The 25,989-nt window shown below is 51.6% G+C and overlaps 1 protein-coding gene across 4 annotated transcripts; it reads left to right on the top strand.

Moving 5' to 3' along the window:
• Positions 1-290: 290 nt before the first annotated feature.
• Positions 291-25,494, top strand: PRAG1 (PEAK1 related, kinase-activating pseudokinase 1). Of its 4 annotated transcripts, none has more exons than XM_068941088.1 (6): positions 291-420; positions 3,454-3,848; positions 5,174-6,981; positions 16,430-16,587; positions 20,048-20,787; positions 24,193-25,494. In XM_068941088.1, the coding sequence occupies exons 2-6, from the start codon at positions 3,564-3,566 to the stop codon at positions 25,228-25,230; spliced, it is 4,029 nt and encodes a 1,342-aa protein (XP_068797189.1). In that variant the 5' UTR covers positions 291-420; positions 3,454-3,563; the 3' UTR covers positions 25,231-25,494. The 4 variants fall into 4 exon arrangements, with proteins under 4 accessions (XP_068797189.1, XP_068797188.1, XP_068797186.1 ...); XM_068941087.1 differs by lacking the exon at positions 291-420 and adding an exon at positions 771-831; XM_068941085.1 differs by lacking the exon at positions 291-420 and adding an exon at positions 819-915.
• The last annotated feature ends 495 nt before the right edge of the window (positions 25,495-25,989 follow it).

Raw genomic sequence — 25,989 nt, 5'->3', positions numbered from 1 at the left:
AGTTAAAGCCGGCTTCTTTGATCCCAATCTTTTAAGACAGTGGAAACGCTGGAGATTTGGGCTGTTCATTTTCCCCACTCGTTTTCCCCTCACGTAGCTGAGACATTGCTCTGGGCTGCAAGAGAGATTTCTGCCACGATTAACGCATTTCTGAGAGCTAATTTACTCATTCAACTGGGTGCGCTGGCACTAGGATCCCAAATGCAAAAAAGAAAAAAAAAAAAAAGCAGCAGCTCGGCGAATCAATTGTGAACAAAAGAGTGGTTGGCTCCAACGAAGCCGCGGTAGGCACGTTAAGCAAATTTTCTTAGCAGCCATAAGGAAAACTAGGCGAGTGCGTGCTGTAAGGGAAGCGCCGTGTTTTCCCGCTTAACGTGGGGTTTTCTGGAGCGCTGCGAGGACTGAACAGAACGAAGTGAGGTGACAAGCAGGGAGCGGTAACCGCGGCGGGCCAGCCAGCCGGGCTGTTTGCGTTTCGCCAGCTGTGCTATCGCCCCAAATCCCAAGAGCCGAAGAATTTGCTGGGCTGGTCGGTTCCCGAGAGGGGGAGATATATATATATATATATATATTTTTTTTTTTTTTTTAAATTTCGCATTTTTTTTTCCCCCCACCACCCCCACCCTCTCTCCGCGGATGAGCATCACGCGTAGCCCCAGCCTCCGGTTCAGGGCGCGCTCGGGTCTCCGTGGGAGCGGGTGCCGCCGCGCGGGGCCGGGGCCGCCGGGGCCGCCGCCGCCGCACGGGGCGGGCCGGGGCGGGCCGGGGCGGGGCGGCCGCTCGCCCCCAGCCCACGCGGGGCCCCGCGCGTCTCAGCCGGCGGCGGCGGCGGTGGGAGGCGTCGGGACGGCAGCGCGGCGGCACCCGGTACCGGCACCGGCTCCCCGCCGCCGCCGCCGCCGCCGCGGGAGGCTGGTGAGAGGGGCCCGGAGCAGCGCGGGGAGCGGGGGAGGGCGGCGGGCTCGGCCCGGCCCGGCCGACTGGCACAAAGCCGCCGCTGCGGGCCGGGCCGGGCCCCGGTACCGGTGCCGCCGCACGTGGCGGGGCAGAGAGGCGGCGGGGGGAGCCGGGCGGCGGCGCCCAGCGGGCCCGGGGGCGACCGCCCCGGGAAAATGCGTCGCTAAACTTTTCCCGGCCCCCCCCGAGGGGATGCCCGGCACAGCTCGGAGGGCCGGGCGGCAGCCACAGCCGCTTATTTTTAATTGGTATTTCATTTCTATTTTTTCCGCCGCAGCATCCTCGCGCCTCGCCGTCCCCGGGGCGGTGCGCGTGCCAATGCGGGAAACGCATATAGCGGCGATAACGTATATCGGCTGTGATACACAGCCTTTACAGAGCATCCTTTCCCTCGGGTGGCAGCGCCTTGGAGGGTGCAGAGGCTTCGGGGACCGGAGGCTTCCTCCAACCCAGCTGCTGCTTTTTGGCTTGCCCTGGTGGGGCCGAGGCCCGGCTGCGCTGGGCCGCAGAGGTGGTTGCAGCTGCGCTCCTGGCTTTTTAACCAACCTGCTGACACAGAGTCACCTGCAGGGAGGTTTGGCTGGAGAGAAACCACTGCTGTTGGAGCTGCGAGGAGGGAAATCCCAAGCTGAAAAAGAGGAGTTGACAGCACCGATAATTAAATCCAAAATGAGGAGGGTTTTTTTTTTTTTTTCTGGCTCTGATCCCTGCTTTCCTCCCTTTGATGCTTTTCTTTGCTGGATCCTGTCAGGATTCACGTTAAACTTCGGGTGATACGGTAGCTGCTGGCATGGCTAACTTTCCAGCTCTCATCCTGGGATTAAGCATCTCTGCATCTTAACACTTTTTTTTTTTCTTCAGTTGGGCTGATAAAATTAGTAATCGGACGTTCAGATCATCCCGGCTGACTCAGCAGATGGTCAGCGTCCAAAAGCAATCCCCCGTTCAGTTAAGGACCGGATGTGGCTTGCCAAATATCAAAGAAAACAAAGCGAGAGTATTATAATTTTTTAAAAGCCTATTTCCCTGCAAATAAGAATCTTGCTGGAGTACTGAGCGTCAGTGTGTGTCCAGGAGTGATTTGGGGCCTATGAAACCCATGGAAACCTTTCTGAAACCTTTCTAAAACATCCCAAAAGTGATGCTTGATGCGTGGGAGTCGGTGGCTGTTCTTCATTCGCTCTGTCCCACCCAAGCTTTTGTTGCTTTTCATCCTTCTTGTTGTGGAGACGAATGCGTATGCTGGCTGTCAGAGCAGACAGCCTGGGCGCTTCCAAGCCTGGAGGCAAGAGGCATTGCTAACAGGTGGGCTGTTTTGGAGGGGTGCGCAGGCGGTTCGTTTTGTTGCAGTGGGCCTGTGTGGTGGAAGCGCTGGAGGATCAGGCTGGTAAATCTGGCTGCTGTAGCGTCATGATCGGAGTCTAAAACTACCTGTTCGCTCGGAGACCCTCAGGGAAGGAGTCTTGATTTGCTTCGGCTTGTGCTGGTGTCCGCTGGCTGGGAGATGATGACCTGAAGATGGTCACGCAGGGAAGGACCCTGTGGAGGGATGTGGGGAACTGGTGTGCCTTGACATCCCTAGCAGCAGATTGAAATTTTCCTGCTCTAGCTGCGTTGTCTCATCTCCTCTTCCCTAATCCGCTCAGCTTTGTGGGAGTCGTTGTCCAAAGCATTTGCAAAGTTTTTAGCTCTGGATAGCTTCTGGCCGAGTGTGATCCTGGCCGTGTGGGGCGGGGGGGGGGGGGGTGGACAGGAATGCAGGAATGTCTTGTTCCTGAGGCATTTCCTTCTGGGGAAGGAAGATGGGAAGGGATCCTCAACTCTAAGTAATCCCAGAGCAAAACGTTTTCCCTCTTGCAGACAATGGATCATTTCAGTGAGCTGACGCTGGCTCCCGGCAAGCCAGATAAGTGCTTTCTGCCAGGCACTTGCTCAAATCAGTGCCAGCCCCAGATATGCTGATTGCCTTTCTCCATCCCGTTGAGTGGGAGAGAAGCCTTTGTGCGCAACCCTGGTAATCACGGTGGTGTTTCTGGGCGAAGGGAGGTTGCTGCTGGTCCCCTTGGTTACATGGTCACCGATTCTGGCCACTGTATCTCCAGCCCGTTTTACTTTCCAGAGAGGGGATGTCACTTTGGAAAAGGAATTTTTCCTGCCTGGCTCTGCTTTTGAGGCTCTGAACAGCTCTTTCCAAGACCTCTTTCCTGAACCCTTGGTCTAAACCTTGCACGAGGTTGGCTATATGTGCTCATTAAACCGGGAATTAAATAATGTAGGAATGCTGCTGCTTTGATGTCTTCTCTATTATGGAGTTTTACTTAGAAGTTGAGGCTTTTTAAGTGATTGTGTGGGCTTTAGCTAAGCAATGAAAGAAGCCTTGTAAACAATGAGCCTTTGTAACGAAGGCAGAGTAAGCGTAATTATAACCTCTCCTATGAAAAATTGTCCAATTTTTGTGTGCATCAAAACTAACTGGACGGTGTTGTGCCTTTCCAGGTAACGAGGTGGTCTTTAAGACCAGCTCCAGGGAGCGAACGCAAAATGAGCAGCAGAGGACAGTGCAGAGGACGCAGAGGGCACTCAGACTGAGCCGAGAGGATTCGAAGATGTCCGCGTGCAGCGAATTTGTGGAACACGTTTGGAAGCCCGGCTCCTGCAAGAACTGCTTCAACCCAAAGAGTTCCCATCGGCTTCAAACGCCCCCTGACACGGGTGCTTGCGGCGTGCCACCGAATGGCGTCGGGACCAAGCCTGAGAGCCCAGTGTTGGAAGACGAAGGTGTAAATACCTCCTCTTTCTCGAAGCCAACAATTGCTGTGAAGCCGACTATGATAAACTCGGATGTTTCTGACACGTGGGCGGATGTGAACATGAATTCAGATCTGTCGCAGGTAATGATTAATCAGGGGAGTGGCGAGTCAATGCACGACTTCCTGTTACTCACCTCTAGTGGGGAGCACGAGGAATATCTGCTAAAACTGTTTCCTTCCCATTGCTTTTCCTTCCAATCTTGTCTCAGGTTTTTAAGATGCATGGTGGCTTCCTACAGTATTTTTGGCTAAAGCCAAATGAGATGGTGCTCCTGAGGCACGTGCAAAGGAGCACCCTTGTCCCCGAAGAGTTGGAGCTGCTTGTAACAGGGCTCACCGCATGTGTTATCAGCCTCCCGTTGCTCTGCCTCACTTCTCCTTTCGGGACGAAGGGCACAGGAGGGCAGGCTGCCACCGGCGGGGCAGTTTGATTTGCTTATGCGGATTTGGCCCCAGGCTGAGTTTTGCGCTGTGGGAGCGGGTTCGGCGCTCGCTGTCGCAGGGTGTGGACTGCAGCTGGGTATCACCCTGCGGGCGCATGTTAATGCCCTGCCTCTCCTGCTCCTCCTCTCCCCTGGCCAGCGCAAGAGTGGGAAGGCTCCCTGCTGTCCCAGGATCTCTTTCATGGCTTTCCACAGCTGACTCCCAGCCCGAGCGGCAGAGGCACAGTCTCCTCGAAAGCACAGGCTTCCTAGCACATGAATAGCTCCCAACACTTAGCAGATGTTGGGGGGGGGGGAAGAGAGGCTGCTGTGACCCTGCGATGGGGTGGCAGGCATTACGCTTCCCATTTACTCTCCCAGAGCAGAGATATGGCTGGCGGTCTTCAGGCAGAGGGACAGTTTAGCGAATTCCCTCGCTTCTTGGAAGAAATGACCTGCGATCACACAAAGCAGATTTCCCTCCGATAAAAAGAGCTCAGATAGGTTTCTCTGCCTGCTCCCCAGTCCCCCCTGCTGAGTGTAGCCGGGCTCATCCTGTGACAGTCTGTGCCTGCGCTCTGGAGTGTGTGGCTCTTAAGCAGCAGTGTGAAATGAAACAAAAATAGCAGGGGGAAGCACAAATATTCCTTCTCCTCCTGAATTTTTAATTGCACAGTGACTCACTGACAGGATGACAAGTTGGAAATGTTCCTGGCTGCAAACCAGAAAGAGGAAGGAGAATTAATGCCTTATTTGGTGCATCACCATTGTCAGTAATGCAAGGATTGCAAATGGTCCAGGAAGGGGGACAAGTGCAGTTTAGGTAGAAAATGTTTGCAGTAGCTACCAGCTGGGTGAGCACAGAGCAAAGTGGACTGTGAGCGCCAGAGGACTTTTGTGCAGACCTGTGTATTTTCTTTGCTCCTCTTTTGTTTTGTACATGCACAATCCTGATAGTGCATTTGTCTCATTTGGCGTGTGCAGGTCAGCTGGGTTTCTGGCAAACACCTCCTTCTGAAACCGGGAGAGGCACAGAGGATCTGCCTCGACAGTTTTGGCAGTGGTGGTATGAGGAAGTCCTTCATGCACAACCCACCGAATGACTGCTCATCTTGCTGCCCTCCTAGCTACTCCGTGGTGGGTCTGCACAGCCTGGAAAGCCGGGTGGAGAGAAACGTCTCCATCCACAGCCTGGTGTTTGTCGGAGAGGTGAGCGGGCAGGAGGACAGAGCCAAAGACAAGTTCACCCTGCCGCATCGGGGCTTCTGCCCTAAACCATCTGCTTTGGGGGAAAGAAGCGCTACGGACTCCAGCAGGAGCCCTGCTTTCCAGGCAAGAGACGGAGTGGCGCGCTCCTCGGAGGGCAGTTATAGTCAGTCCTCTCCTGGCTTTGAAAGTGAAGGGGGCGAGTACTGTTCAATTGCCGACTGTCGCAGAGAGCACCCCATCTCCCAGGAGCCACCCTGCGTGGCGGGCAAGGGCTCCTGGGGTGAGAAGGAGAGCCCAGCTTCCTGGGGTTGGAGGCACCGGGATGCTCCCGAGATTCCCCGGCCAAGCGGCCGGGCAGTGAAGTTCAGCGAAGAGGAGCGCAGAGCTGTGAACGTGGCCTTCTGCATCCCAAAGGACCAAGGCGACCCTCTGCCCTACGCCTTGTGCTCGGAGAGGAAAAAATTGGCCCTCCGCTTGGAGGCTGCCACACTGCCTGACAGCGCTCCCTTTGGTTTACTGCAGGGCGATGATGGCTCTCCTCTCCTCAGAGACTTGGATGTCAGTGGAGGCCCCCGACCTGAGGGCTTGAGTGCTCCTCAGCAGGCGTTGGTGGAGCCACAGCACTCCCGTCTCGCTGAGCCAGCCCGCGGTGATCCCATCTACGCTGAGAGCACCAAGAGGAAGAAGGCGCAGCTGAAGAGCATCGATGGACACGCAAAGCCAGACAAGCTGGCCTGCAGCCCTGGCAAGGAGCAAGCTGATGGCACGTGGAGGGACGGTGGCTGGACTTTGAGCACTGAGAAGGAGTACCAAGACTCCACCGCCCAGGTAGCAGCAAAGATAACTATTATGACCGCACACACAGAGGATGACCATAAGACTATATTCCTCAGCAGCCCTGACTCGGCCGTGGGAGTGCAGTGGCCATGCATTAGTCCCACTTCCCACCCCGACTTTGGGACCTCTTCCCCTGCCTTTGAGCCTGCAGAGATCTTTCAAGTGTCCGGAAGTGAAAATGGCCCACGATTTCACCTGGCAGCTCCTGCCAAGACCTCAGTTGCTGAGAGCCCAGCCATTCCCCCAAAGCTGTCCAAAAACAGCCAGGCTGGTAGTGAGGGGAGTCGCGTGCCCCCGATCAGCTCCCCGGTGGCAAGATTTGGTGACGACAACAGCCACGATGGAGCCAGTGCTCACCTGCTGCCGAGGAGCTGTACGGATACAGGTGCCTTCGGAGTGTCCCCCGCTCCGTGTGCTCATGTTAGCGGGGTCCTTGTAGAGGAGTCCAACAGAGGCATGGCAGGCTCACCCTGCGACAGGAGGCAGAAATACTGCACCCCGGCATGGAGCAAGCAGTGCCGGATAGAGGAAGAGGAGGAAGAGGAGGAGCAGGGGCTTGTAACCCCCCCGCGGGCGGGGGGAGCAGAGAACGGAAGAGCTGGTGCCCACCTCGTGGATGACTGCTCGATGCTGGAGAGCCAGACTGCGCTCAGCAAGTCGTCCTCTTTCTCCTTTGATTTCCCTAAAGGCGAGAGCAACAGTGTGGAATTTGCACCGCCACCACCGCCACCAAAAAAGCAGTCCAGGTATAGCTGCCTGAGAGTGTGTGCGTGAGTGTCTGTAAAGCGTTTGCAGTCACAACATTTGTTGCAGGGCTGGATTGACTAGAAGATGCTTTCCGTTCCTCCTTCCTCCCTTTCTGTTTAACGGTGGGTTTCCAGCGGTTTGGGAGGCGACTGCGCGGTTGTAAAACCGCTGTCCTAGCGTGCCAGACCTTTGCGAGTCCCTGTCCAAATGCTGTGTGTGCTGGTGAAAGCTCAGCTGGTGGGCTGTGTGGGCTGCCTTGAGGTGCAATATTCAAGCGAGAATACTGTCTGTGCCTGGGATGGCTGGTGTTTCTGGGTCAGCTTTGCTCTGTGTCATCACAGACCCCTCGATGTTGAATATGACCCAAAGTCCAGGGTTACAAGCCCCTCTCGGAGGTGGCACTGGGCAACTTCCTCTCTTGGCGCTCCTAGCTGTGGCCTCTGAAACCCTTGTTTTCAGTTTGGCTCTGGTGTCTTTTTGACTTTGAGATCAATTCTTGAAGCTGCAGTTTGCCAGGGAGGGAGTCCTGCCTGCGAGCAGGTAATCAGAGCTTGTCTAACACATGCTGGCGACGTGTGGGAGCTGCCTAGCTTCAGGCAGCCTTCCCCTAACTGTAGCTCTCCCGGAATTCAGATTTGGAGATGGAGTGACAGCAGGCTCTACAAAATGAATGTGAATGAGGGAGAGCTAGCTATCTGGGAAGGAAAGAGCTCTGCTAAGCAATTAATGAACCTGGCTTCCAATACTTTGTTTACATTTGGTATCTGCAGTTGCATGCACACCAAAAACAAAAAAAAAAGAAAGAAAGAAAGAAAAGAAAGCAGAGGAAGAAAGATTGATTTCCTTTCCATGCAACTAATGGATTAGGTTGTCTGATCACAGGGAAGGGATGCTTTCATGTTCTGCATGTGTCCTGCATTTGCTTCACCACATACTTTCAAATTTGTTACGTGGAACTGGGCCTTGCGCAACAGATCTGCCTCCAGCTCCTTGATTTAAAAGTCGAGGGAAAAAGGGAAGGGTGTTTGAAAGAGAACTTGCTTTTTGGGGTCCTTGGTCAGACTTATGCATAGGCATCGATGTCCTCCAGGATGGGTTTGTGGTTGAGTTGATCTGTCCTCTGCTTTCTTCTTGCACTGAATTTTCAACATGTTTCAGGTTGGCTAGCCTGGGGAACTAGTGTTTTAAATCAATTAAGTGGTGAACAGATTAGATTTCTCAAGGAAAGGGAATAGATGAACAAGAAGCTTCAGTTCTCCTTAGTGCTGGGCTTCCTGCTGGGCTGCTGCATGCCTGGTTGAAGTCAGCAGCAAGAAAGGCACCGCAGCGAGTGAGCATACAGGCAAGCTTTATTGCCTTTATTCCCAACATCAGAGATAGCATCTAAGAGGTGCTTTAGCTCTGACCCCGTGAACTTTCTTTCATGGCTGCTGCCACTTGGTATCTCATGTCAGCCTGTGGCTCAAGGTTGTATTTGCCATGTGAGATGAAGTGTTGTTGAAGCGCAGCAGCACAGAGAGTTCTCATAATACGATGCTGTTGAGGAATGATCGTTTAGGACCTGCCGAAAGTCATCCAAGAAATGATTTCTTCCCCTGCAGAGGCAGAGGTTGCTGGGCAGGCCAGAAGGGTGGTGGCACTCAAACTCAGCAATGGAAGTCCCAGCAGCATCCTCCACATGCAGTGCTGGGACCTCCTTCTGCTCCTGATGGAGGAGCCATGCAGAGCCCTTTCCCCATATCAGGGGCAAGGATTTCTTTCCCTAGCAGTGGTTGGAGTCTCCTTTCCAGCTAGCGTGGCTATAACCTATCAGGCAGAAGGCTTCTGATGTGTCAGGGCATCTCCTTGGCTGCCTGAGCTGGATCAGCCGTGCTCCATGTCAGGAGCACACTCAGTAGTCGCCTTCCATGTGCAGCGTGATCCCTCCAGAGGAGTATGGAGCAGTTTCCGCTCCTTGGAGGAGCTGTTTCAGGCTACCTGTGTGATCAGGCCATACCAACTGTAGCAGTTGCTTCTGAGTCATCTTGAAAGCATTCCTGCACTGAAAAGCCTCTGTGAAAGAGGGGAGGGAAACTGAGGTCATGGAGCGCGTGACGTCCGTGACTAGGATCTCTAGAGGAGCCATAATCCACGCCAGGCGACTGAGGTGGGTGCTGGCATCGCTCTTTTCCCCCTGCAGCTACAGATGGTGGGCTGTGCTATGCGTGCTTGCCTCCCAAACACCGTGCTACCAGCAGCCGAGCGCGCTGGAGCGCCTTTCTCTAGGAGCGCAGCCCTCCCTCTGGCTGCCAAGCCCTCGGCAGCCACCGTGAGGAGCGATTCGGTCAGACGGCAGGTTTTGCAAACCCGGTCCGATTGGTTTGCGTGTTTACCTCAAGCACGCTCTCGGTTTCCTTTCGAGCTCCGCTTCTCTGAGCGTGTTGGTGCAGGGACTGGCGCGTTGCTACCTGCGTGTGGTGGTGGAAGGGACTGCTACGTGCTCCACCGGTTATAACCGCCACAGCTGGCTTGTGTGACCCTGGGCAGTTGTTGCTTGCTGCTTCAGGGGGACAGCATGCCTCTTGCCCAGTGCTGAAGGAACATCTTTTTTGGTGTTCCTGGACTGCAGCCAAACGTCTGAAGAAGGGAGGAGGTCTCGTGCACAAAGATGGGTTGGAGATGTGTTCGCTCTCTCCTCGGCCTGGGCAATCGGTGCCCACGTGCTCGCCCATACTGGAAGAACCGCTTATGTTGCTGTTACGCTGATATATTCCCCTCAGAGAAGCGGAGCACGTCAGCCTAAGGCGTTTGCTGGTGGCACAGCTACAAAGGCTCCTCTGAAGGCTGGACATAGATGAAGCCAGTGTAGACCTGGCTGTGATGGGCTCTTGGCGGTTTGGGCTTAGTGTTTCAGGTGATTTGTGGTTCCTTGCTCACTCGGTTGTGCCGATGAAGGGAGTTGGGGGAACCTCCTTCAGGCGAGATTAAGGCCATTCAGGTCCACGTTGCTGGAGGCATGCTGCCTTTTGCTAGGGTAGAGCCAGGTCAGGGGACTCTGGGCAGAGGCAAAAAAAAACCTACCAGGTTTGCAGGAAATGCCTAAACCCACCCTGCGAATATAAGCAATTTTTGGCCTCGGTCGAATGAGGTAACTTGGTTGTAGCTGGAGCTACAGCACTCCAGGACCGCTGCGGATTAGGTTTTAGCTCAGCTGCAGGAAGAGTGTGCAACCATCCTTTTGCCTTCTAGATCTCGCACTGTAGCAACATATTTAATTTCGTGATGGAAAATGAAGCCTGCTTGTTTGGCTTTCCTAATTAAACTTAATTACTTGTTTTAAAGAAAGCTTGCGTGTGTGTTCAAAGCAGAGAAACAAAAAGCAAATATGTAGCACATTAAGATTTTTTTGTTGTTGTTCATCTTGGCTCTAACAGTTAAGAGGGAAAAAAAAAATTAACAGAGTGGCTCCTGCCAGGCACTGAGGAAACTCTGGTTTGCTGTCTCCCAGGTTGGCTGCAGGAGCGCTTACAGACAGCTTTAAAAGTTGACGCACAAAGGCAAAATAATGGATTGGTGCCCATTTCTTCCTATATAAAGACATTTTGGATCTCTTGTTTCTTTGTAGGATTCTTTTTCCTGCTTGTCTGAAAGTTTATAGATACTTAAGGTTTCCGTGATCCACAGTGGGATGGAAAATGAGTTGAACTGTGGCTTCACAAGAGGAAAGAAATTGGAAAAGGAGAATGGCAGCTGATTTGCTTCCAAAGATGGGAAGGTCGTTGGCCAACGAAGAGCAGGAAGTGCTCTTGCCTTAGCTCTCGAGCCCTTTTTGGAATGATTGATACCACCTTCGAAATGCAGCGCTCTGAATATCTTCTGAAGTTGGCTGGAAGTGCTGCTCTGGGTAATGAAGGTGTGTAGCTTGGTGCGTCCTGGTATCTGTCAGCGCTGAGAACCGACAAGACAAATGAGCCCGAGACGTGCAAAGGCTGCATGTTACAGCACCGCTGCCGCCGCTTTTTGCCAGAGGGCACGAAAACCAAGAGAAGTACAAAAAATGACGATGTTAGAAACAGGCTCACCAGGAGAAGTTCCTTGCTGAGTAGACGGTGCTGGCTAGTGGGACTGTGCTGTGCATCTCTTGCTAGAAATCGGGCTGTGATAGAGCAGTGCCACGTTTTGAGACAGGATTTTTTTTTTTCTTTTTTAACGCCATCCCTGAGGCATCTGTTTCTCTCTGGAGCTTGACATCGGGACGTACCCTGGTGGCAAAAGCAGACTGGTTTCACGGTGCTGCTGTGGCAATTACAAATGCAGTCGGAAGGTCCCAGATTTTGACCCCTTCTGCATGACAGCATCATCTGTGGCTGACAGCAGGGACATGCTGCTTGGTCCAGATCAAGGCAGATTTATTATTAAAACACACACACACACACACACACGCACAGAGTTAAATCTGGAACAAGTTTTTAAAAAAAGAAAAAGGAGAAAGAGAGAGCAGAGAAAAGTGGATATCAAGAATCACACTCCAGGACAGGCAGGTGATAGGTCTTTCAGTGCCAGATTTGGGAATGGCTTTCTTAAATGCTGTTTTGATTCCCCCTGTGATTTCTGTCTGGAACTAATCAGGAATTTTGCATGCTGCTTCTGGCAGTGGATCATTTTTGAAGTTTGTGACTTATCAAACGAGGCTTTTAGGAGAGATCGGTTCTTTTAAAATGAGGGGCACGTGCTTTTCTTGCTACTTCTAATCTTGCCACTTAAAGGGCCATGCTGGGAAGCGAAATCCAATCTGTTGTCCTTCTCAGCCACCTTGGCGGGGAAGGTGCAGTGATTCAATTTTTGCCCCCCCTACGGTCTTAATCCTGCACCCTATCCAAATTTCCCCTTGGGCCTCCAGGCTCCAAACACTGGTTTCAGCCTCATCTGTGCTACGGAAAATCCTTTTGGTGTAGAGAGGAGAGGCGTAGGCTTCCGGACAGAGCTGCGAGATTTTTAAAACCGTCCCCTTCTGTCCTTGACTTTGGTTTTCCCCTCTGGCTGGGAGCGGAGGGATAAGGATGAATGCAAGCCTCAAACCTTGCAAGCTCCTTAAGCTGGTTGTAACTGCTCTGTGTGTGCAGAGGGAAGATGCTGAAAGAAATAGCAGTGGAGGGAGGAGAAGGATATAATTATTCATGTTTCATGACAGACAAGCGTATGGTACAACAGTGCTTCCTCTTGTATAATAATTATGCCCAGCCATGTGTTATGTGTGACGCTAGAATAGTAGCTGTAATTTATTCTGGCTTTTCTCTTTGTCGTGCATTAGCTCCAGTGCTTTATTTTGGAAGGGGGTATCCCGCTCACGTTATAACCGTTCTCATCCAGGAGTGTGGTGTGGTCTGTGGTGATTTGTTTGTCTTCCCTGCTTTCCTCTATTTCCCTCCTGTGTAGCATGATTTATAAAGCTCATCATCTCTGTTATCTGTCCAAGCCCTGTCACCTTATGGTTGCCCAGAGGGTTTTGGGGACACCTGCTTCATCTGGAGTGAAGTAAACGGATGAAATGAAATGAATGTAATGGATGAAAACGTGCTTTCCCTGCATGCAGCCCCCCCATGACTCTTTCTCCAGGAGCGGGAATGGCCTGGACACATTTGCCTGTGGCCCTGCTGTGATGGTCGGGACCTCCCCTGGCTGCAGAGCATCCCCTGATGGGATGCAGAGCACCCCTTGCTGAAGCAACAGCATGGTCCATAAACATGCATTGGTCAAATCATGCACAGGGTTCCCTGCCGGTGCTCTGACTTTAACGCAGTCTGCTCTCATTTGGGTTTGGCTGGCTGGAGTCATTATCTGGAGGTTTAGCACAAGCTTCACCAGCTAAGCGCAGACTGTTGAAGCTTTCCTGGTTTTGAAGGCTGTGCTAGTGGAGCAACTCTGAGACACGTGCTTAGCTTCATGGGTCACTATATACAGAGAAAACAAAATCAGCGGGTATTTTTGAAACTCTCAAGGCCCAAGGAGTTCAGTCTGGGTTAGGCTGTTTCCTGTAAGGAAAAAATGAGGGAGGAACCATCATTTGGTGCCCGTCTCCACTTTCTCGCCAAGCACGAGGTATGGAGCAGCCTGCAATGCCAGGCTCCTGCCGCTCCAGCACAGCATGAGATGGGACCACAAGCTGTTCACAAATATGCTGTTCAACTGGCTGCTTCTTGAATATGACACCCAGGAAACGCGAAGTGTTTTTCTGCCCTGGCCAAAGATGCGACATAGAGCATTGCAAAGGGTCTGACTCCCTTGGCAACAATATAGGTCTTCCAACTGTGTTTTTGTAAGACCACTATTTTCAACCTTGACTTGGTTTAGGAAGAACTGTGGAAATCATGTGGATAAGTCAGTTGGATGAAAGCGCTTGGGATGGGAAAAACTGGGGAACACTGAATTGGAGGGGTTGTCTGCCGATGCCAGCGTGTTGCATAGCGGATGTTGAATAACGAAAGGGATTTTAAAGTTACCAGAACGATTCAGAGGGCTGGAAATTCTGTCTTTTTAGATTATTAGATGGAGTGGGCTGACTCCTTTGTGATGTGTTGCTTATGCACTCTAACATGGGGGAGGTGCTGGCAACTGCTCCTGAAGTTACCAGTTGCGTTTAAGGTGCTGGGCACAGATTTTGGAAACAGAGGTACGTTAACCACTGCTGTATCTTCCCGAGGGGAACGGATCCCTCAGCACATGATGCCCAAAGAAGATGGACCTGCCAGGATGCAGCAGGTGTTGGTGAGCCGTGAGACACAGACCCCATGATCCCTTTGGTTTTAAGACTGAGCGATGCTTTTTATTTCCAAAATCCTTTGGTGGCAAGGGCAGGATGGAGAATAGCAACCCGTGCCCTTGCAGTTGCACGTGGCGTGAATGAACACTGCAAAAGCAGGGGAAGGTCGGAGCGGTGGTAAATCAGGACCCTAAGGTTGCCTCAGTGGACAACCCTAAGGTTGTTCAGCTCATGTTGGCGGTGGGGCGTAGGGGAATTTTCTTGAAATGAGAGAGTTAGGCCCCAGTGAGTGCTTTCAGCAAGTCTTAGGTATAGCGATCGGTATTTTAATCTGTGCACATCGCAGACCAGGCTTTGAGCAGCTCGCAGAAAAACAGGGAGATGTGAAGCGGAGATGTTTTCCGGCAGCATTAGCTGGCCCTTGCTGTAACAGCTGAAACAAGAGCAGGATGTCGCTTAGGCAGTGAGCGACTTCTGGTGCAGCGCTGCGCCGAGCCAGGAACTGCATCTGTATATAAGTCGCGGCGGTACAGAGAGGAAACGGTGCTCTCTGTGCATATGACTTCACCACAACGCCGGCAAATACAGCTGCCAAAATGGTGCCGGCGGCGGCCGGGTTGCGCCCAGGTTGCTCGGAAGAATAGGTGGGGCCGTGCGCGGTGGACCTTGGACCTTGCAGAGCAAAGTCTCATCTCTGCCCGAGTGCGAGAATGGTAAGGCGGCCCTATGGATTTTGTGGTTCAGTGATGGGGAGGAAACAGAAATCCAGCGACGTGTCCTTTTGGGGGCACGTGGGAGGGGGGAGAAGGTGTTGGAAAAACCTCTCACCAGCGCAGCTTGAGAGTGGCTCTCTTGCAAAATCTCCCTCTCCTGTTGTGGATGCAAATGCTTCCTTGATTCTTACTGAGTCAGGCAGCGTGCACCCATGCATAGTGTTTTTTTTTTTTTCCCCCAAGTTGCTAAAAGATAAACTTCTGAGTAAGATAGTTATGGGATAAAGACATATTTTTATAATGCATTAAAAAAAAAAAACAACAGAACTGAGTCCAGGAGATGGTTATTTTCAACAGCATTTATAGTAACTGAGCTGAAAACTCCAATGTATCTCTCTCTCTCTGTCTCCTTTTCTTTTCTTCTTTTCTTTTTTTTTTTTTTTCAAAACTGTGAATTATGTGGTGCATGTGACGTTTTGTAAACCATCCCCAAGAGGCTTGCTGCGGCGACTGACTTGCATGTGCTAAATTCATCGTTGGTGCAAGACCAGTGTCTCTGCTGAGTTACGCCCCAGGTGATTTTTTTTTTTTTTTAAAGTGTGTTATTTTGTTCAGCCACCGACTATTTTTAGAACCAGTCCGCTCCCGCAAATGAGGAAGTCTAGCAGAAGTTTCTTCCGGACTTCTCGCACTTTCTACTCTCCATGTGGTTGTGGGAGCACTAGAGTAAGTGCTTTGTCTCTATGTGGAGTGAAACGTTTCTCGATCTCAAAATAAAAAGCTTGCAGCATCTGCTGGGCTCTGCGATTTCTAAAGAGGAGGAATTCTGGGCGTGTGAATGGTTTGTCACAAGAAAACAGTTGTGCACGGCTTTTGTTTGTCTTTCTCAACAGCCGTTCAGCTGTCTGATTAGGAAATGCCGGATACCTTCCAGCGAGATAGCTGGGGGAAGTTATTTCTCTTTTTCACAAGTGCTCCACTAACCTATTTCATTCTTACTGAGCAACGTGTTGAGTTTTTTCAGCAGATTGGCAGTTTGTTTTTTTTTTTTTTTAAAAAAATGTGGGCAAATAACCTTCATTTACCGAGCAGCAAAGTCTGAACTGTACCAGAGCCAGGAGTGTTTGTGCCCTGATGCACTGTTGTCTTATTGCAACGACTCCTGTTGTTTTCCAGGGAGGCAAAAATGAAGAAAATGCAGGGGAAATCCTTTATCTCAGTGAAAAGTCCTGCTTTCCTACAATTCAGCATTTAAACTGAGGTTGTAAGCCCAGCTTTTTTTTTTTTTTCCTCCTCCCCTTCCCCACCCCGGCACTGGCGAAAGCTGCATGGGAAACAGGTTTTGCGTTAAAAGCTGCGCAGCAGGTCCTGAGTTTGGCATCCTCTGGTTTTCTGCAGAAGTGTTGCTTGTCTCCAAAGGTGTCGCTTGTTCCTGTGAAGCGCTGGGGAGCTGGCTGCTGCGAGGGATGGACCCCTTTCCTAGCCATGCCTCCGCCACGAAGGAACTGGGCTCTGAGGCCCGGCCTCAGCCTGCCCTTCTGTAAAATGGGAGGAGTGATGCTGCTCCTTTCTCTTGAGCGCTTTACTGATGGGTTGTCACTTCCCCCGGATGGCAGGAGGGGGCTGGCTGGGACGGGAGGTAGTCCAGACCCCCAGATTTGCTGGGGGAAGGATGATGCTGGTCCACTGCTGCTGGATGATGTTGACTCAGTCTTTCTTCCTCTGCTCAAGCACAGCTGGTTTGTCATGGGGGCTGGATCTTTGCAAGGCTGTAACATACTCAGCATCAGTAGGGTATTTTCCCCAGGTGCCGGAGAAAGAAGAAAAGCACGCAGGACCGAGATACCGTGGCAGGGTAAATGACTACACTGCATCTTTGTGGGTGTGCAGGGAGCAAATCGAGGCTGCTCTTGGCTTGACTCTCTGCACACCTGTGCCTGCAGCGCATCTTTTACTATCTGCCCCTGACTCATCCCGGATTTTTGCTCTCTCTAGGCATGCTCTGAAAATGGACCCGAGTAATGCTGAATTGGAGAGGGTCAGCAACAGCTCTGCTGAGAGCCTCAGCCCACCTTTCAGGAGTGTGCATGTCAGCTTCACAGCCAGCTCCACCGACAGCCTCGACTCAGACACGCGAACCGGCAGCGATGGCGGTAAGCAAGCGTTGGGTGCAGGAGAGGCAGCAGTGGGCCTGAGGAAGTGGTTACCCACATCCTGTGTCCTGCCATTAGGGTAGCATCCATGGAGCTGGGACCGCGAGGGTCCCATGAACTACCCCTCCCAGCAACCCTTCTTCTGTCTACTTCTTCTGCCCTGCTGCTTCTTAGCATCCTAGAGATGTCCTCAATGGGGCTCTTGGGTGACTGAACACTGGAACAGGTTGCCCAGAGGGACTGGCAGTCTCCATCCTTGGAGACATTCAAAAGCTATCTGGATACGGTCCTGGGCAACTTGCTCTAGGCGACCCTGCTTGGCCGGGGGGGGTTGGACTAGATGATCTCTAAAGGTCCCTTCTAACCTCAACCATTCTGTGATTCTGTGAGATGAATGTGGCAATCAGGCCAGTATCATTGTTTTTTTCAATTGGCCAGTGCCAATACCATTCATCCTGTGTTTCTCTTGTCATTCGGATAAAACATCCACGTGAAAGCAACTGTGCTCATCCGGCACGTGCTTCGTCCTGCACGTGCTTCATATGTTGCACAAGGTAGCAGTTAGCCTTGCCGTAGGAAGTCCTCCACTGACTTGAGGAGCACCGGAGAGAGTCCTGTGCTAGAGGTGATCGCCCCATCTCATTGCATTTGCAGCTGTTTCTTGAAAGGCAAAAATCTGCCTTCGCTCCTTTAACTGAGATTTAAAAATATTTATTATGAAGTCACCTCTTTCATAAGTGTGTAATGTAGACATGTACTAACATGTTCAGCAGCTCAGCAAGTATTTCCTTTGCAAAAGCAACCTCTGTGCAGTGGAAGTTCTATCCAAGAGCAACAATTTGCAGCAATAAAAATAAGAGCAAGAGCTCTGGAAACTCCATTTTTCCACTGCTAACTTGGAGTTTGAGAGTAAGACTGTGCCAGAAAATTGTACAGGGTAGACGAAAAACTCGCATGTTTTCGGTCTTTACTTACTGGGCATGGGAGCAGATTGCTGTCAAAAATATTATTGGATAAGAGGTTTTCTCTGCCGCCAACTGACAAACTCTGGAAAGCCAAATTTTGAAACAAATAACCCACATGCGATTTTTCTTGCTGATGCAAGCAAGACACTATGCAGTCAGTCACCAAGTGAGCTTAGCTCAAATTAACTGGCTCTGCTATTGGGATAGCTGGGAAAGGGCTTCATTCGGTATGTTGGGGCAGGGCCCAGCAGCATGTGAAAAAGAGATAAGAGCTGTTTGGCCTTTATGGGCTAAGCTGTTGGGTGCCAGAGCTTACAGTGCTGACATTTATTCCGTGAGCATTCTCTCAGGTAAATCTGCCCCGCAAAATGGGGGCTCGACTGCATGTCCTGGCAGAGTCGCCTCTATTGAGTTGCTCTTGCTGAAGGATTTCTCTTGGCTGCATCCTCTGGCAAAGCCCCTCGGACTAGAAGTTGCAAGAGATGCTGTGCCGAACTATTCCTGCTTGGGGATTTTGCCAGTGTTTCAGTGGGGGCATATGGCACGGAGGGGATCTTTCCTGTAGACCAGGTAAGGTAAAAAAAAAATTGGGTTTTTGATAAAGCTTGGGGCATGCATCTTCACTGAGCCCTGAGCTCTGCAGTTAACTGTGCGGCTGTAGAGCAGTGGATTGCTGGGTGTACGAGGCAACTCAGTACACGTGACTGGGTGTACAAGGCAGGCAGACATCCTTTCATGTTTCTCAGCATGTTGTGAAAGATGGGGTGCTGAAACTGCCTCGTGTGGGAAGTTTAACTACCATGGAAGCTGAAATCAGTGCTGCTCATTCCGGTGCCCCGGGGTATTTCTCAGCGCTGTCACTCGGGATGTGGTGGATTATAGCAGGAGCATCCAGGAAGTCTTGGCAATGAAAGTGACATGTGAAAGTAGATGTTATTCTACCAAGCCCTGGTGGGGAGGAACAGGGATAGATCACTTGGGTCCAGCAGATCTGCACCCACCTTGTGCTGTCTCAGCTAGCAAGCCGCTACCAGCTAAGGCTGTTCTGGCCCAGCTGTACCGCCAGCGTGGGTTGGAGGCTCATGGAGCCAAGCCGCTGCCTTGGAGGTGGTGGGGGAGAGGTGGGGAGTCACTGGGCTTGTGACTCAGACAAGCATCTGCTGTGGACTGGTCTGAAACCACCCGGGGCTTTCCCACGGGCAAGCAAACAGCTATTGCGAGGGTGCGCCCATTGTCGGCTGAACCCACATCGGCAGCCTTGTAAGGGGAAAGGATCTTCTGTTTGTTCCATGGCTTGCTACCATGCTGAACGCGTCAGCTTTGGGAGCGGCGTTCAAAGAGAGCAAAAGATCCTGCTGCCAGCTCAGCTTGCTTGGAGCAAAACCCCATCGTGCAGCTTCCAAGGCTTGAACTGGTGTGCAGCCATTAGCAGAGCTCAAATTTATTGAAAGCCCCATCTGTCGTTCAAGTGATGTAGAATATTCTCTGAAATAATTCTGTCTATTCTTTAATTTCCCCTGCAGACCCCTCTGCTCCACATTTGTTATATCTCCACGACCTGAAATTATTGCTCTTTATTGCAATGTCAAATCGCCTTTTTTCCTTCCCCACCCACCCCTTCCATGACATGCAATGGGCTTTACCCATCTCTAGTCTGGCCAAGGTAGGACAACAGCTGCTACAGAGGCCTGGAAGGAGCCACGCACCCAAATCCATGTGCTAGTGACATGCTGGGCTGCTTGAGGCTCAGCTACCTGGCAGGGCCAGGCTGTCCTCTGAGCAAAGAAGTCGGAGAATTCCCCTGGGGGAAGCCAGACTGGGAGGGGAAACTGGCTAAATCCCTGGCCTTCCTCTGGGATTTGAACCTTGCCCAGCTGGAGGCAAAAAACCCAAGTTTGATATCCTCCTTGGGCTGCTCTGGTCACACTTAAGGCAGAGCTGCATGCAACGTGAGTCGCGCTCACCTTATCGTGCCATGCCACTGAAACGCTGGGTAGCAACTCCCAGCTGCATTGGACTTTGTTTCAGTGTTTGCTGTTGAACGAGTATCCCCGAGTGCTTCGTTCTTACCTCCCCGTGGATGATGTCATGGCTTAAATATTCACGCTCTCCTGGCTTTTTACTGGACTTTTTACTACTGTGTATGCAGTTCATAGGCAGGGGTTTGGGGAGGGGGGTTTCTGTAGGCAGCTGCTGTAACCTGCCTTGAAGACCTGCTGTATTACATTGAATTAAACACCTAACCCTTTCAGTGCGGCTTTGCAGTACTTAACTGATGAGGCTCACGCTTTGGGTTTGGGTGTAATCTCCTTTGCTTCTTGCTCTCTGGATGAGACAAGCCTAAGGGCTTTGCTCCATGGGGCCTGGTGGAGACAGCTTGTGGGGTCAACAGGGGAGGCAGTGAGGGACTGGTGCCCACAGCTGGTGAGGACCATCCGTTTCCCTGGTCATTGCCCATTTCTGTGTGTGTGTGTGTGTGTGTTGTTGTCTCCTAGGGCACTCATCGGAGCCGAACCACTCCCCTGCTGCAGCTGAGAGCCAAGCGTTTCCCCCTGTCCCTTTTGCTGCTGACTCCTGTGAGGACGGTCCTCCCTCTGCCCCCTGCCACCCGCCCCCTCTGCCCCAGAAGAAGACAGTGAGCAGAGCTGTATCCTCCCCGGATGGCTTTTTCTGGGGACCGGCCTCTTCGGGCAGAGCAGCCAGCACCGCCAGCCCCAGGCTGAACGTGAGCCACTCTGACAGCAATGTCTGCCTCCGCGAGGAGTCTCCCTTTGGCTCCCCGGCATGCCTGGGGGGTCCCCCTGGTGCCTTCTCCTCCTCTGAGTCCTTGGAGAAAGGCTTGAAAGGAAACGGCTCCTGGGGCTCAGCTGCTAGGAAAAGCACCGGGGCCTGCATCCCCAGCAGAAACCACCAGGCCCTTTCCTCCTCGCAGCTCAGTGTGTCCAGCCAGCTGTCTTCGGGCTCCAGCCTTCAGCTCCACAACCTCCTCAGCAACATCGACAGCAAGGAGGGGGTGTACGCTAAGCTGGGGGCTCTCTACGCCGAGTCTGTGCGCCGCCTGGTCACCAAGTGCGAGGACTGCTTCATGCGGGAGCAGAAGAACGAGCTGCACTTCAATGAGAAGAACTGGTCACTCTTCAAGCTGACGTGCAACAAGCCCTGCTGCGATTCAGGGGACGCCATATATTACTGTGCCACCTGCTCCAAGGACCCCTCCACCACCTATGCTGTGAAGGTAAGTCTGTGCCCAGGGGGTGCCTGGCCTTATCTCCATCTGTAGCTGAGGATGAGGCAAAGAGCTACAGGGTCCAAGCCATGCTGGGGGTCCGTAGCAGAGCTGGGATTGAACCTCCAAGCTCCTTTTCCCTGCCTCTAGCATATGGAGGGGAGTGACAAAGTAGCAGTACAGCCGTGGGAAGCACCGTCAGCATTGGAGGGGTGGTTTTCTTGGTGCTTATCCTTCTCATAATTGAAACTGGGAAAGTGAAACCCCGGCTAAAATTACCATTCTTCCTCCACCCCTTGCAAAAAATCAATTTGGAGAAGTAGTTTTCATTGTAACAAATGTCAGTCAAATACTTATGGCTGCAGGACAGTAGGGTCTGCAACCCAACCATTTTCTCTAAAAATCTTTGTTCTCTAGAGAAATATTACATTGTAAACTTGGAGGCTTTCACCTCCGACAACATAAGCTGATTAAAAGCTATTCAGGAGGCAGGCTGTTTCCTTCTGTGTGCCTTTTAAGTGGAAGGTCTGGCCCAGAAGCCATGTGAGTGCTTCTATGATCTTGAGAGTATATGCCTTAAGATATGGCAGATCTCAGTTAAACAATGTAAGGCTGGCTTAGAGGTGCTGTGTAAGGTCAGGTCTGAATTATTTTCCCGTAACTGTACAAAATCCGTGTTTGAAATGGAAATTTTTGATGCACAAATGCGGCTCTCTTAAACCTAGAGAAGTACCCTTATGCATCCCATTTCATGCAAATCTCATGAATTTGGCGATCTTGATCTAGGTTACTGCGTGAACACAGAGCCTCTAATTTCTGCTTTGACTTAACCCCAGGGGCACCTCATTGTTGCTGATTCCTCCGGTTATTTTCAAAACCTAAAATAATTGCCAAAAGAGCACTGCCAGAGATGCGCTAAGCAGGAATAAAAAGCCCCGCTGATTTGATTCTACCAGTGCAAACCCCAAGGGGATGTTTTAGTTAAATGATAACTTTAAAGCCAGTTGATTCTCTAAAGAAAGCGCAGCCAAACCGACAGGGGAGCTCTAAATAGCCAGAGCAGTTAGGTGAGGCCTTTCCCCAATACCTGTAGCCCAGCAGTCAGAGCAGCAACTTTTTTTGGTGTATTGGCCCTAAATCCACTGAAAGCTTCCTTCTAAAAGCCGAGAACTGTGGTGTAAATGGGTGCACTCCTTTGCATCGTGTGCTTCCTTACAGCGCGCACAGACCTTTCCTCTTGCCTGCAGCGTTCAATGAGGTTCAGAAGCTCAGCTCTAATGGTCGAACAGATGAGTTATCATCAAGGCAGAAATAGCCCTATTTTTTGTCTAATGGGACTGGGACTGTGTGCTGCTTCTTTGCTCCTGGTGCGCTGTGGAGTACCACAACACAGCCCAAACAGTCCTCTGCCAGGACTGTGCTGTGCACCAGCATTAAGTGAAGCTGTGCGTTGTGTTTATATGCATGCACACATCTCCTGCAAGGTTCTAGTGTGCCTCCCTTTTTGTAGCTGAAATAGAGAACAGTTGGGAAACTTTACTGCTGGCTGATTTCTAGATGCCCTTCCTGGCTTCTTGCTCTGACAGGAAAGAGATCACAGACCTGGAGTTAAAATAAGACTTTGAGAGCTCAAAAAGGGCAGAGGATTTGACTTGAGCTGAGGGACCTGCTGAGCAGTGGGTGCCAGAGCTTGGGCTGCATGCAGGCAGACACAAACATACACATAAAACGGCTCGAAAGAGGCAGGGTAATGTGAAACGGCTGGAGGAAGTGATCCACGATATGCTCCATGTCTCGGCTTCTCTCTCCATCCGAGATGCACCAGGCGCCTACTTGGAGCTTGCCGTGTGGTGGACACCTCAGCTGTGGCCAAAGTCACGAAGGCTATCTGGCCAGGAAAGTTCCCCCTCTGCCAACTCCGTTCCAGGACTCCTCTTTCCCAGGAGTATTTTCTCTTCTGCAGCCATACATCTCCTCCCTTTGCAGGGAGGAAAGAGCCAGCTTGTTCAGTAGAGGGCTGGAAGGCTGCTTCTGCCTTCAGGGACCTTCCGCGGCTTGCTGCAGCCAACTGCACTAATCTGCAGTCTGTCTAACTCCCTGGAAATTATCTTTCCGCAAAATAAACACGCAGCCAGCTGCAGCAGGGCATTTTTGTTTAGCAAAAAGAGGACAATGGGGATTTGAAATGCCCCATCGCCACACTACCGTCTCATCTGAGCAAATCACCTGCAGATGCCTCGATTCAAACCCCTGCTAGAGGAATACAAAAGCGGCCCATTTCTCCAGCTCCAGCACTATTCTTGTATTCATTTTAACTCGGAAGCAAAATTGATTTCTCGTCCGATTTTGCACGCATGCCAGTGGCGTGCTCCAGGGTTTGAATCCTTTTATGCTGAGTTTCAGCCCATTGCTAGTTCCTGTGAGTGAGATAGAAATACTTCTCTAAATTATAAAAAAAAAAAAAAAAGGCATATAATAGGAATGCCAGAAGGTCTGCAAGTTAATGGATACCTCTATAATAAACTTGGGTTTAGGTTTGTTCGATCTTCAATGCAGTCATAATGCTAAAACACAGAACAAAATGAAGATAAAGTCATGTGGGTTTAAGAGAAACTAGACTGTAAAATGCTTTTCATTTTCCCTTGAGTTTGCTGGACTCTCATGTATTTCTAAGCCCATTGTTAACTCTCACTTTCTCCCTAGTGTTTTCTTCACTGTGCTAAATTGAGTACAGTTTGTGGCAGGCTTTCCTTAGCCATTGATCAGGGCTTTGAGAGTAATTGCTGACACAAGGAAAAGGAGTGGTTATAAAGGATATGAAAGTGGTTCCAGGACTTGGGATCAGAGAAGGGTTTAGTTGGGAAGGGGGCTCTGCAGATCTCTGTCCACCTCCTGCTCCAAGTACGGCCACCCTGACAGCCAGGTCAGGTCACTCGGGGCCTTGTCCAGGCAAGTATTGACCATCTCCAGGGATGCAGGTAGCACATCTTTAGCCACAGCCTTTGCTCTTCCCTCTGCAAAGCATCTCCTGGGTCGCGGGGGGGGGGATCTGACTGACATCTGCAATGTTTTCAAAAGCTGCATCACTTCAGCTGGTGATGAAACAAAATCTCCAGAAGCCACTCATGGGCGGTGTATCTTCCTCCCTTCATGTGAATACTGGGAATTATCTGGTAAAGGGAGCTTGCCCAGAAATGGGGCCTAGACATCTAGTCGTTCATGTTGGGATGTTGCAGAGTGGGAAAGATCCTCAGGCTGAAAGACAGTTTAAAGCACAAAGGGGACAAAAGTGCATCCTGCTTGTACTGGCATCTTCCTTAGCACCTGCAAATGGGAAGCCACCCCTGAACTGCTGATCTCTGCTCTGTCTCTGTCACTGACTGGCTCTGCTTTGCTTTTGGTCTCTCTTTGCAGATCTGTAAAACTCAAGAGTCAAAGATGGCTGCTTCGTACTGCAGCCCCACGGTGCCAGTCCACTTCAACATCCAGCAGGACTGTGGACATTTTGTGGCCTCTGTCCCCTCCAGCATGCTGCTGGCCTCGGATGTAGGGAAAAGCGTTCCTGGGGATGGCCTTCGTCCCTCCCGCTCTGCCAGTGAGCACAACTGCGTGGTGGTCATCACCCGGGAGGTGCCGAGCCAGACCACTGCTGACTTTGTGAGGGACTCGGTGGCATTGCACCAAGCCAAGCCTGAGCTGTACGAACGCCGCGTTTGCTTCTTGCTCCTCCAGCTCTGCAATGGCCTGGAGCATCTCAAAGAGCACGGCATCATCCATCGTGACCTGTGCCTGGAGAACCTCCTACTTGTCCCCTGCAAGCCCCCCATGAGCTGTGTGAAAGCCAAAGATGACAAACACTTACCCCGCCTCATCATCAGCAATTTTTTGAAAGCCAAACAGAAGCCAGGAGCCGGAGACTCCAAACTGAAGAAGAGCCAGGCCCGGCTGGCCCCGGAGATTGTGTCGGCTTCTCAGTACAAGAAGTTTGATGAGTTTCAGACTGGCATTCTTATTTACGAGCTGCTGCACCAGCCCAACCCCTTTGAGGAGAAGGTGCACCTCAGGGAGCAGGAGTACAGCCCCGAGGACCTCCCTGCTCTGCCCAGCCTGTCCATCTACTCCCGGGGGCTCCAGCAATTGGCCCACCTGCTGCTGGAAGCGGATCCCATAAAGCGCGTGCGGATCACCGAGGCCAAGCGGATGCTGCAGTGTCTGCTCTGGGGGCCCCGGAAGGACCTCACTGAGCAGCCCCTCAACCATGAGGAGGCCCTCTGCCAGGCACTGCAGAACTGGGTCGACATGAAGCGTGCCCTGCTGATGATGAAGTTCGCTGAGAGGGCCGTGGACACGGAGCGGAGCATCGAACTGGAGGACTGGCTGTGCTGCCAGTATTTAGCATCCACCGAGCCTGCCTCTCTCTTGCACACGCTAAAACTCCTGCAGCTGCTCTGACCTCAGGGGCTCCCGATTTCCTCGCGGCTAAAGGTACAGAGCCCTTTGTACGTGAAAGGCATGAATGTCAGCTGTGAATGTGCATTTAGCTCCTGCCCTGCACTCCGATCCACATCAGACGTGTTTACTACCTTAAGGACTGTCCGTTGTGAGCAGGTGAAACTGGGAACCTACCCCATTTGGGGGGAATTTATTTTTTTCTTTTGGTATGGTAAGTCTGTGGACTAATAAACTCCTGCCTCTGTGTGTGTGTGTTTCCAGTGAGCACAATATAGTTGAGATGATTTCTGCGCCTTTGTTTCCTGCTCACCCCAAAAACATCAGCATCTCTTTACCTGAAAGCAAGGTCCGCTCGCCAGCACCAGGGTGAGCAGAGTTTGTCCCAGTTCTCCTGGGGAACAAGAGCAACTCATGTAATGCTCCTTTGCAAGGGAGGACAGGAAGGGGCTTTCACCGTTCACATGTCTTTGCTTTTGTCATCCATTTTGTGTCTTGCTTTAGAAACAAAACCCCCTCCTTGTTCCTGTGTATAACCTGTCCTTTCTGCTGTGGCTAGCTCAATATCCTCTACCCTGCTGGCTTTCTCCTGTCCTGTTGCTTGCTCTAGATGCTAATACGGCATCACCATCCTGTGTAGTGTTGCAGCCCTGCGGGCTGTTGATCGTGAAAGGGAGAGAGAGGCCTGGGATGAGGCCGTTCACAGGGGTGGTGCTGCGAGCTGGGAATTACCCCTTGTAAAGTTAATGAAATGGAAAATCC

The sequence above is a fragment of the Struthio camelus genome, chromosome 4, assembly GCF_040807025.1.
Source record: "Struthio camelus isolate bStrCam1 chromosome 4, bStrCam1.hap1, whole genome shotgun sequence".
Classification (NCBI taxonomy): domain Eukaryota; kingdom Metazoa; phylum Chordata; class Aves; order Struthioniformes; family Struthionidae; genus Struthio; species Struthio camelus.
The sequence above is the reverse complement of the archived record's forward strand: the minus strand, read 5'-3'. Positions and strand labels throughout refer to the sequence as shown.